The sequence below is a fragment of the Oryzias melastigma genome, linkage group LG2 (genome assembly GCF_002922805.2).
Source record: "Oryzias melastigma strain HK-1 linkage group LG2, ASM292280v2, whole genome shotgun sequence".
Classification (NCBI taxonomy): Eukaryota; Metazoa; Chordata; class Actinopteri; order Beloniformes; family Adrianichthyidae; genus Oryzias; species Oryzias melastigma.
Window position 1 is genome coordinate 11,489,441 of NC_050513.1, and position 12,826 is coordinate 11,502,266.

Genomic DNA, 12,826 nt, shown 5'->3' on the forward strand with positions numbered 1-12,826 from the left:
TCCATAACACCGAACCAAACATTTCGACAGTGTTATGTAACTTTCAAAATCACTGACATCAGTAGGCTTAACCAGAATTAACATATATATAATGCGGTCTGGATTTTTTAAATAAATAAAAAAATGATTTTTTTGAGGCTTTTAAGTGCATCTAATAGTGTGGAAATTTTTATATTTTTTCATTCAAATGGTTGAGAATTTGAAGCAGACAGAAACATTTTAAAATGCTTTTTTGTGCTGTAGAAAGCTCCACATTAAGGAAAAGAAGAGGGGGCGGGGTTGCTCCTTGCCAACAGTCCCGCACACAACTCAGAAACAAATTTCTAATGAACCGCTGCCGCTCTGCAGAAACTATGTTCTAGAAAACACCACCGCTTTTTTTTAATTATTATTTTATCTACACATCTTAATTTAAAAAAAACATTGGGAACACTTTCAAAATAGCACAAAAGATGTTCACTGTGGGACTTTAAAGAGTTTTATCACCACTTACAATTTCACCTTTGAATTTCCTTGTTTAAAAACCCTCCATCCCCATAGCCAAGAAAAGATCAGACGGACCAGCTTTCATTTAGCATTTATGAGGGGGAAGAAAATGACATTTATATTACATACAGCCCATACATTATTTGGTATAAGAACAAAAAACAAAATTAGGTTACATCTATTGAGTCATGGGTACGGCAACACAAACATTTCATATATTAATGAAATTTGCTTGCTTTATTACTGTGCAAAACAACATATACATATCTACTAAATGTGTAAAAAGTCAACGGGCCCCCACAGTGACACAACACTTGCTTTAGACATAATCAGATGACAAAAAAATGACTGATTTCCTATAAATATTAGTGTCCATAAACTGAAAACGGCATCAGTCCAGAGGCTATTGGCAGGTGAGACATGTAACGATGGCTTGCATAAAACGGTTTTGAAACGGTTACCTTGTTATGTGCCTTGAACCATAACAAACCCCATTAACAGTCCTGCTGGTGTTTTTGATCCATGGTCTACAAACCGATATAAGGAGCGTCCAACCGGGTCTTGCATGAAAACGGCAAGAGCAATTGAAAAACATACTATAAATATTATTTCCGAGGACGAATCCTCGGCAAAGTAAGCAATAAAAAATAAAATTAGGTAAAGAGAAGAAAGAACTGGCTATTTTGATTGACAATGATTTGTTTAACATATAAAAATAACACAATAGCTCTGTATGTGGTGGATTTATTGGTCATCCCTGCCCCTTTACAAGCCGTCAGGCTTTTAGTCCAACCCACCGTTTTCATTCATCAGTGTCTACACAACGTATTGTCAACGCAAAAAAGGGGGATAACACAAGGCTATTAGCAGCCATTTTACCTTTTTATATGACCAAACCTTTCATCTAAAGATTGTAAATGAAAAAAAATAGTACATCCTCAACCCATTGTCAACAATGCGACATTTCCTCGCTGTTAGCTTTTTGTTTTCTGCTGAAATTTATTTCAAATGTGGTTTGTTTGTTTGTTTGTTAAGAACGCTGAAGTGTCTCTGGGATTTCTTTCTCTAAGGTCAACTAAATGAAGTCATTAATGTTCCAGCTTTTACAAAGGTACGTTCTTGCCAGCTTAAGAGTACCGCTTCCGGAAAAGAAAACTCCCAATGCTTTGTAATGCGACTTTCGTTCACCATTCAAAAACTACGGAAACCGCAAATGGCCTTACTTGCTTTTTTTCCGGTTTTCTCATGATAACAACATCAAACCTTTCTATTTTACCCCGTTTTCTTGTGACAACGACATCAATTACCTTTTCCAGTTTTCTCGTGAAAATGACATCTGTTATCTTTTGGCCAGGTTTGCTTGTGATAACGACATCTAACTTGTTTCCCTTTTTCTTGCGATAACGACATTTACTCTTTTTTTCTCACGATAACGACATCTACTAACTTTTTTCCCATTTTCTCGCAATAACGACATTTACTATCTTTTTTCCTTTTTTCTCGCGTAAACGACATTTACTATCCTTTTTCTTGCGATAACGACATTTACTATCTTTTTCCTCGTGATCATGACATCTACTATCTTTTTTTTTTTTGTGTTTTCTCATGATAACATCTACTATCTTTCTTTTTTTTTTTTGTAAAAAGACATCTACTATATTTTTCCCAAGTTTTCCAGAGATAAGGACATCTATCTTTTTCCTGCTTACTTATGATCGCAACATCAACTATCTTTTTCCCGTTCTCTTGCATTGACGATATATACTATATTTTTTCTCGTTTTCTCGTAATAACGACATCTACTATCTTTTTTCTTAACATCTACATTCATTTTCCAAGTTTTCCCATGATACCGACATATATTCGTTTTCAATTTTCTCATTACATCTTTGTCCTTTTTCCAAGTTTTCTGGTGATAACGACATCAATCTTTGTCCCTTTATGTCATGATAACGACATTTACTATCTTTTTCCAATTTTTTCATGATTACGACATTTATTATCTTTTTTTTTCTAATTTTCTCATGACAACAAGATCTACTGTCCTTTTTCTCATTTTCTTTTGATAACGACATCAACTCTTTTTTTCTCATGATATCAACATCTACAATCTTTTCTGGTTTTCTCATGATAATGACATGTACTATCTCGTACTATCGCGACAAAATTAGCTACCACGAGATAGTATTTCTCAGTATCCCGCTGCTTTCATACGCATTCTGGGTCAAGAGACGACTAAATCTTGTAGACCTATTCCTGAGTGACACAAAGTCCATCCAGCCTGCAAGTCTCTTACATCCTTCTGTAACCATGTAGACAGCCTGGTCCCTTCATCTGGTCACCAATAAAGTTGACAACTGGAGAAAAACTAAACTACAGCTGTAGCCAACGCAACCGTTTCCTCAATAGACAAGGATTTGGACGTTGATAGTGACAGATGATATTGGCTAGTTAGACCAGAATTAAAGTTACCAATAATGAATTGATTGTTACTTTTACTGGTTTGTTTTGCTGCAGATAAAAGTATATTCTTTGTTATTACAACATAACGAAATGCTTTATCTCGTGTTAATGACGTCTACTATCTTGTTATCACAAGGAAACTGGCAAAAAAAAGCATGAAAGGCTGTTTGCGGCTTTCGTAAAACACAGCGAGTAAAATGCACGAATAATTTGAAGCTAAAAAGCAAGGAAGCAATCAGACACAGTTGGAAGTTTTTCGATCGTCGTTGAGAAGCTACAAAGGTGTGGGCGGCATTTTCCTTTTTTTATTCTCTGTTCTGGTCCTCATAACCCTGGAGGCAGCTGGTCATTGACTAACACACAGGTGCACGTATGAATTGTTGAATTCTGGCCTTTGAAGACCCATCAACAGCTCTTCTATTTGTTTAGGTTTTTGGCGAAAACGCTGCAGTTGGGGGCTTGGCTAGACATGTTCGTGAAAATTTTGAGGCTAAATTAAATCCAAATATGGCCGCACTTCGTGCTCAAATTGATTCTGTTTTAAACTACACATATAACTGGTAAAGTGCCGTCTAAGCTTTTCCACAATCCCCTCATTCCACGCGACATTACAGTCGCTTCCAACATTAAAACTTTTGTTTTATAAGAATCAAATTCCCCCGTAACACTGTCATAATTACTCAAAAACACCTGATCACTCTAAAAACTTTTAAAAGGCCACCCGAGGATTGCGTGAATGTCGACAGATAGTCGCAAAATTAGGGGACAAACAGACTCCGAAAATGTTCAAAAGACACTTATAAGCTACAGTATGTGTACACCGTCTGCCCTGTATTTGCATGTAAACCATTCCCAAAAAAAATGCCTTTCCACTTGATTCTTGCTTGCAGTTGGTTTGCAGACTTCAGAGAATTGTGTCCAGTACCCAGTCTTTGTTCAGAGGTGTCTGTATAGATCCCAGCATTGGTTCCTTCCAGTACGGCCACGCTGCCAAAAGTATCGCCAAACATTCTTTCATCCTCTCGTCTGTTCAATTGTCTGACCAGAGGGGGGCAGCACTGACGCCGGCAAAGTTGCCAGTGAGCAAAAAGTAAGAAAAACAAAAACTGACGGTGGTTTGATACTGGGAGGGTAAGGGCAGTGATAAACGGACCTGGTGTTTTCATTTACGTTTTTTTTTTTTGTTTTTTTTGTTTTTTGTTCGGCGGTTTTGTTCTGAGCTGCAATCATAAGTTGAGAACCGTTAGCTTGCGGTCCCTTGCTGCTTGAGAACCGTGTAGATGTTGTCCACTTTGCTCAGCTTCTCAAAGAACGGGATGAGGTCCAGAAGCTCGGTGTCGGACATGTCGTCGAACCACGAAGCCACAGGCACCTTGAACAAGAAAAACACACATTAGCAACACAATTAACAAACAGTTGTGAAGCACAAGGAACGCGAAACAGGAGGAACAATAACATTTTTTAAGCATGAACTCTCAGAAAACCCTAAGGTCCAGAGTTTTTTAACAGCAGTGGTAACATTTTGCTATCAGTACCATAAACAGAAGAAGGTTTTGATGAAAAAAATATATATATATATTGAAGGCCAAACAAACTAAAGAACATGAATTAAGATTGATTGTGTAATAAACTTCTTTTAAATTGAATTCTTAACCATTATTTCGTACATGACAGCCACAAAATAGTTACATCATATGAACAAAATATGTATTAGTGGCCAGTAAATTAAGTAAATTATTAAAACAGAATACCAGAATGGCCACGAAATACTTAACTCGTACATAAATGCCACAAAATACTTAAGTAGCCCAAACAAAATATGAAATTTGTGGCCACAAATAGATAAAAGGTAACAACAGGACAGTTGGAGGCTGACTCCACTCTCGGCCCCAATTTGAAAAATGCAAAAAAAAAGTGGACGGGCTGAGTGGGGGAGGTGTGGTTTGGATCTCTTCTGAAATGAAACGCAACTGCAATACCTCTTTTAACCTGTAGGGGGCATCACACAGACAGTTTTAGACTATAATTTCCGGAATTAAACAAGTTTATTTTATATCGTCTAAAATAGGGCAAGGACCAACAGTCAGCACTTTTAAAGCCCCATTTAAAAAGGTAAACAGACAAAAAAGGTTGATTTACTGTTTGGTTACCCTTTAATCCTTTAACATCGGAGCTTTGACTCCAGTGTTTACATTCTTTCGACTATCGTAACTCTACAATCAGTAATGCAGTTATCCAAATTCCAGTGGATTCTGCAGCAGAGAAACACAGCCTTGTGATAAAATATGCCACACTTCACAGTAGTTTAGTGTTAGTCAGCGAATCCTGTTGCTGCGTTATTGTGTATTATTTTACAAAGGTGAAAGTAAAGTGTTGCACATCAATAGTCAAAGATTTAATGTATGTCAATGAACGTCTGTTATTTAGGTTAACCTTTACACCTTTTTTCTAAAGGTTTACAATATTATTAAAATAATAATAATAATAATTTTAAATAAATTAAAACAAAATCTAATATTTTATTTAAAAAAATAATAATTTATGATTTAATTGGATGACACCTTTCTCTGCAGTGTATCCGAATTACAATAAAGCCTCAACTCTAATAAAAAATTTTCAGTCTTTTTTAATTATTTCTTCAGTGTTTGTTACAAAAAGCAGAACCCCTTGTGGTTACAAGTGGAATGGCTTAAAAAAAGTCTATTGTCTATTTAATATACAAACTTACAAACATTTTTGTGTTTAGGCAAAAAAAACCTTTAAATTGAAACTAAACGGATAGCTAAAAACCAATTGTAGTTTTTGCAGGTGTCTTCAATTTTTTAAAACATTTATAATAGAATAGAATCGAAAATACTTTATTAATCCCTTTGGAAATCCTCAGGGAAATTTAGGTACCAGCATCCGTATAGCACCACAAATGGAGTAAAATAACTAAATAAAGTAAAATAGAATAACAAAATAAAGTAAAATAAACTGAATATAGCTAAATATGCAAAATAGAAAAAGAATAAATGATACAAAAAAAAAAAAATCAAAATTGCACGATATCCTGAATAAATTAAATTAACTGATATATTTTGGTTATGAATCTTCCTCCAACTTTTTCCATATTTGTCTATATTTAAATACCTACCTATTTTCTATAAACTCAAGAAACAAAAAAAAAAAAAAAACAATCTTAATATAAAACTGTTCCTCATCCCTGTATAAAGCTGAAATTCATCTCCAGCGGTTTGTGATGCACTTTCATGGCTCGGTGTGAACTCACTGCGTTATCCGGGTGGAAGATGTAGGAGGCGGGCGAGTTGTCCACAATGATGACTTTGTTGAGGTCACGGCCGAGGCGACTCAGGTCTTTGACGTAATTCCCACGGTGGAAGACGCAAGACTCCCTGAAGAGGCGGCAGCGGAACGCTCCCCACTTGTCCAGGAGGTCGGAGACAGGGTCTGCATACTGAGAACCACGATTTCAGACGACAGATGAGGAGATTTTCCAGGACAATATAAAAACGTTTCTACAGTTGGTGAGTGGCGACTTCACCTTAAAAAATAAATGTTAAACAACGGTTAAATAAATTGTACAAAAACAATACAAATCTAAGGCCACCTGTTTCCTGCTCTCACTAAAAGTCACAATATCATCTGCAAACATCATAGCCCATGATGATTCCTGTCTAACCTGAAATGTCAGCCTATCCAACACTATTGCAAACAGGAATACCATTCCTAGATAGCTGGATATATTAACTGAGCATCTTTACTGGTAAAGTAACCTGGCTCTCAATATCATACACATTCTTATTCCCAACTCATCATATATGGACGTATAGTAAAGGACCCCTCCACGTCACTTTTTGCCGTTTTGGGTTTCTCCAGCTTGTTGTTTTTTGACGCGGTGGCTGTTCTCATTAAATCAGGGATCTCTAACCATCAGTACGTGGTACCAGGTTAGGGTACAGGTACCATACCGCATCTCAAGGGATGGGACCAGTGAATAGTGTATGCATTTTTTCCTCGTCTGTGGCCAGGTAATCAAGCGACCCTCTGACTGGTACCAGTTCACGCCCCGAATCTCTATCCATTTTCTTAACTCACTAATACAATGCATTGTCACCCCAAAGTGGTCACATATTGACGTTTGGTTACATATGGACGTTTATGGCGTTCCCAACTTGTAGATTTTTTGACATGCTGGCTGTAAAATCAGGGGTCCACAATCCTTGGGGCGCTGGACCCGATGGGGTACTGGATTTGGTACCAGACGTGGACTGGTCCTCGAGATGCGTCCAATACTGGTAACCAAAACCGGTACCAGACGTGGTCCGGATCCAAACCAGGCCCAGATGCGCTACTGGACGCAAACTACTATTAGGTTAGGGTACCGGTGAGATCCACGTCCTGGTACTGGACTGGTTCTTGTTTGCGGCCCAGAGATAGAGGGGGCCCACGATTTAATGGGAACAGCCAAAATGTAAAAAAACGAGTTGGGCACAGCCAAAACGTTAAAAAGCGACACGGACCAGAACCATAAATCCATCTCTTAAGTCGATACCGTCAAACCCTCAGCTCTAGGACTGCTTATCTTAGGGTACACATGCATAATTCATATTTCTTTTTCAATCACTGAAACAGAAATTGCAACTTTGAAATCCAAATTTCTGGACTCACTCAACTATCGTGATACTATCTGCATAATTATCATATCGACAGATATTCAGTTTTACCACAAGATCCCAAACACTACCCGGCAGACCGTATCTATCAATCCAGGGTGGGATCTGAGTTGCTTTTGTTTCTTAATTTCCATTTTCCTTATTGACTTCTGTTCAAAGGTCATCTCAATGAAAACCACCAGAAGCAGTGACCAGTAGGGACGTTACCTTAGCTAGGCTGGCAGTAAACAGGACACATTCAAACAGCTCCCCCATTCTCTTCAGGAACTCGTCCACGTGTGGCCGCTTCAGGACATACACCTGCAACACGAAGCAGTCTCTTGGCATGGTCCATATTCATCTCATATTTCTAAACATACGTGTCTGTGCAAGGACTTCAAACCTGAGGGTAGAAATTATTTATATCTCAAGTGCAAATGTTTGAATTGGCAATTTTTTTTATTAGAAGGCAACACCAGACATGTCAAAGTTGCAAGGAATTTGAATTAGCATAGATGGAATGTAGAGGTTTCCAGCTCCTCTCGGGTCATTCTCTGTTTTTTTTTCTTATTGTGGCGTCTGAGGGTGACGTTCCTGAACCAAGTTATCCGGAACAGGCTGTACTTGTCTGAACAAACCTATCCTGGATTACTTGAACCAGGCCCGAACCCATAGCAAGTCATCACTTCGAAAGCGGGCGTCCTGAAATCCCTTAAACGCATACAGCCACTGCTACACTCTGCAATTTGGAATGAGCGGGGATGGTAACACGCCACTGCAAGCAGGCGGTGAGCCAGGGAGTATTACCTGATGTACTGTTCCATCTATTTCCACAGGAATGATGAAATCAGCATTGTTCACTGGCTGTTGAAGAAGGACAAGGAAGAGGATTTTAACCTAGAGACACGGATATTCCCCAAATTCAGACAAACAAGGTGTGCACATGCAGCACTCAACTGTAACGAGCTGGGTTAAAAAAAAAAACCAGCTCGTCTGGCTTTAGTATTTAGTCAGCCGTGACAAAAAAATGTCAGTCGTAGGCAACGGCTGACTGAGAAAAAAAATGGCACACTTCTGACACCAAAACATACCTATCCAATGATGCAATATGACTTCAGAAAGCCTTCCTTTTCCTACCTTAAAGGAACTATGAACTAAAGTCTCATCCAGGTCTATCACCACACAGATCTTTCCAGCGTCTTTCGACTTCACCGGCGGCAGCAGTGGCTTTACCTGGGCCTGGAAGCATCAAAACACAACGTTTTTACCCCAAAAACCACACAAGTCTCGTTGAGTCTAAACAGCGAGAGACGATGATTGCACCTTGGAGACGGTGCCGTTCTCCTCCACTAAGAGAGGGGCGTTGTTGTTGACAGGTTGGGGCTCAGGCTGGTCCCGACACACGCAGCAGAAGAGGCTGGAGAAGAGGCCCCCGCTTCGAGGCTTCTTGGACGACAGGGTGGCAGAGGAACCTGCACAAAAACAAGGGACAGCGTTGCACCATCTGCGTGCGGCATGACCGTAAACTCGTCTAAACTGGGGAAGAAAAACATTCAGAATTCCCAGTAAATGTGACCTGAAATGACTATATTTTATGCCCCGAGTTTACACAGTATCTCTTACATAATGATCATCTTTGCAGGGACTGTATAAAAACGACTTCTGTCTCATGGACGAACCCTCCCGGGTGCACATGTGCCTGCCAGGAGCTGTTGCGTAACCGCCTCGAGCACCACTTTAACACTTCACTTACTGTACAGTGGTGGTGACAAACAGACCATGGTAAAGCATTAAGGAATGCAGCTTATGAAACTAAAACTAGACACCCGATTTCAGACTTTGGATCATTGGAAAAGGCGTCAAGCGGATGCAAAAAGTGTGCTTTGAAAAGAGGATTTTGACTGAGAAGCAACAATTTGGCCTTCAATCGATCGCTGACTATCTGATGAAAAGTCCACATCTGACCCAAATAGTAGCTTGAACTGGAGGCTGATAAGAATTGCCACAGTTGTGGTAGTCTGAGTTTATTTGGCCTGAAAGTAGACCAGTTACCATACTATGAAATAAAGTGTGTACACCTCCTGAGAAACGTGATTCTGCTTACATGGAGTCTTAGCATAAGTTACAGTATGCGTTGATAATGTAGTCGTGACATTAGATGCATTCTTTTTTTAACATTTTTTTTCCAAGTACTGTATTCTTCAGAGAATAAGTCACAGGTTTTTTCATAGTTTAGCCTGGGGTGCGACAGAGTGACTTCTATATGGTTTTCTTCTTCTTGATTAGACATTTTTTGCTCCTGCGACTTATACTCCAAAGCAGGGGTCCCCAAACTGATCCAATCCGCCTCCACATTTGGCCCCCAAACAATATCAGAGACCCATGGTTTTTAAATATATTGTATTTATAGGTATGGTTTTTTAAATGTTTTCACATTATTTTTTTCTGTAAAGATTACAGAAAGGGATTATTAAAATTTGGTTATGTGTAGCACTCCGTGAAAACATAATTGTGATTGTTACACTTTTTCTGTTAGCCAACAAACCGGCTCCACGTCGGAGAAGAAAACAGTTATGTGACCCTCACAAGAATAAGTCTGGGAACCCCTGCTCCAGAGCGATTTATATATGCCTTTCTTCTTGTTGATTAGACATTTTTGGTCCTGCAACTTATATTCCAGTGTGACTTATACTCTGGAAAACACAGATACTTTTCAGGAAGCATTGTATATTAGCAGCACTGCAAGAAATGTAACAAAAATCAAGGATTAAACTTTGTTTAAAAAAAAAAAAAGTTTAAAAAAGTAACATCAAAGAGAGAGCTAACATCAAAGGAAGTTGCTTTGATCTTTCTTAGATATCTGAAAACTTTACCTTTTGATGGGTAAAGTTGTGTGTTTGTCACAAATGGCTACAGACAACAACTTTCCAAAGTTGTAAAAAGAAAAGCCTTTCTAATACAAGCTTTAAAGAGGCCATACCATAAAATTCTACTTTTTGAGGTTTTAAGTGCATTTTACTGTTCATTCCGCTCTATAAAGAACCCCAAAGCGGTATTTTGATCCGTTCATGCATTTAAGAGTAATCCTCTAAAAACCTACATTATCTGCAGCAGCTCCTCCCACACCCACGAAAACGAGCGGGTTGTATCGTGCTGACATCAGCATGATGTGAACCACCCCCTCAAGGAAGTCTGCTCTGCCAGCACCACCCCCACTCTAACACAACATTCAATTTCTCCACTGAGCTAGTGATGATCAGCAGAAACCTTTCATTTTTGATGCAGAATACTGTATGTCTTCCAGTTGTGTCCTGTCTTCAATAAATTCTAGCTCATACAGGTGTTCTTACTTTAAACGCGGGGCTCCTTTAAGACCCCCCCCTCCCCAGTCATGCAGACGTCGAGTGTATTTCTGTAGTGAACCAGTGTGGCGATGGCCAAGCCTACTATGAGCAAATTTGTGGTATGTACATACATCTTTGAATAAATTTGAATACTGTTTACTTTCGTGGAAAAAATGAAGAAAGAATGTCTCCAGGATGACATCATGAAATGGGCGGCAGCCACACACAGCGGCAGTCGGAGTTTCAGGAATCGAGTCGTTTTACTTCGGGTAGGAAATAACTTGTGAAAAATAACCAATATTTCTTAAATAATTAGTTTTTTAGTGTTCCAAAGGTAATATATGATCATATATATATATGTAGTAGTTCACTTTCTGCTTATCCCTTTCGGGGTCGCCACAGCGTAACAGCACCCACTGTTTCGCATCAGTGATTTGGCAGATGCCCTTCCTGACACAACCCTGTACTTGAGGGACACAGGGACCCAGTTAGGCAGCAGCGTCAAGGGTCTTGCCTAAGGACCCAATCTGGGTGGTGATCAGTGGACACCCCTGGGAATCAAACCCAGGGATCCTGGGTGTCAGCCCTTCACCTATCCCACTGAGCCACCCAGCAGCTATGATCATATATATATGGATAGATAGGTAGATAGATAGATAGCTATAAAAGCTTAAGCTGATAGCCAGCTAAAACATTAGTCAAATGCAAAATTAGCCAAAAAAAAACTGAAAAAAGCCTAAGTTAGCCAAAACAGCTAGCATGTAGCTGAAATATTAGCTTAACTTTAAAATAGCCGGAAACAAATTTTTAATTAGCTAAAACAGCTAGCATGTAGCTGAAATATTAGCTTAACTTCAAAATAGCCGGAAAAAAATGTAATTAGCTAAAACAGCTAGCATGTTGCGGAAATATTAGCTAAACTCCAAAATAGCCTAGAAAACTGAAAGAAATACTAAATTAGCCAAAATAGCTAGCATGTAGATGAAATATTAGCTAAGCTCCAAATTAGCCTAATTTTTTTTTTACTATTTTTAACCTAGCCAAAACAGCTAGCAGGCAGTTGAAATATTAGCTAATAACACTAATAAATGCCAAAATAGTCCAGAAAGCTAGCAGAATGCTGCTATAACTTTTAACTTCACTACACTCTGACTCCATTTAAAATAAAGTAACGACCAATCGACTATTAAAGTAGTCGTTGACTATTTTAAAAGATTAGTCGACTAATTGTGGCAGCCCTACTCTGTTTACATGCTCTCCCGCTAGCTTACAGTCCCCCACTTCAAACTTAACATTACTGGTGCAAAAAAATGATGAGCAATAGTGAAGTCTTTCTAGTCATATCATTTTGGGTCAGATGCCAGCCCGGATGAAGAAAACCAAGACGTACATGGGTCTAGTTGTGTTTTCTACATCACAACTACAAGTTTTTTTAAATTTTGTCGGCTCTTGATTCACAACAATTTGATTTACTCAGTAAGGCCATTTTAAGCTTATTTTTTTATATCTGTTCTCTTTTATCAGAGAAGTGCCACAAACGTCTTTACAACACGATTTTCATTAGAGTGGGTCTTTAGGTTCACATGCAAAATGGCGGTAAGGTGTCTTAAGCAACCACAGTTTGAGGCCATTGTGACATGATTGTTTCTAAAGAAGTGCGGTTTCGGCGCCAGAAAAGAGAAGACAACAGACTTTTGAGCCCAAAATGGGTCTTCTACACAACATTTATTTTCTTAAGTTGTCTAATGTCTTAAAACTAGAAATAAACGACGTACAACAACTCAGTAAACCGGAGGTTTTCATTTATACTCTATGTATTTTTGAATTCTTATATTTGTATTTTTAAATTCTTATGTGTATTTTCATTTTGTGTTTGAA

At 38.6% G+C, this 12,826-nt stretch overlaps 1 protein-coding gene across 1 annotated transcript in view; it reads right to left on the minus strand.

Moving 5' to 3' along the window:
• Window positions 1-561: 561 nt before the first annotated feature.
• The window catches only part of LOC112156687 (carboxy-terminal domain RNA polymerase II polypeptide A small phosphatase 1), a 26,934-nt gene continuing 14,669 nt past the window's right edge, over window positions 562-12,826 (minus strand). Inside the window, exons 2-7 of the mRNA XM_024288970.2 lie at window positions 8,928-9,076; window positions 8,742-8,843; window positions 8,412-8,468; window positions 7,833-7,925; window positions 6,221-6,406; window positions 562-4,321 (exon numbers count right to left, since the gene is read on the minus strand). Coding sequence (XP_024144738.1) covers window positions 4,193-4,321; window positions 6,221-6,406; window positions 7,833-7,925; window positions 8,412-8,468; window positions 8,742-8,843; window positions 8,928-9,076 — 716 coding nt within the window. The 3' untranslated portion in view covers window positions 562-4,192. The remainder of the gene's footprint in view (window positions 4,322-6,220; window positions 6,407-7,832; window positions 7,926-8,411; window positions 8,469-8,741; window positions 8,844-8,927; window positions 9,077-12,826) is intronic.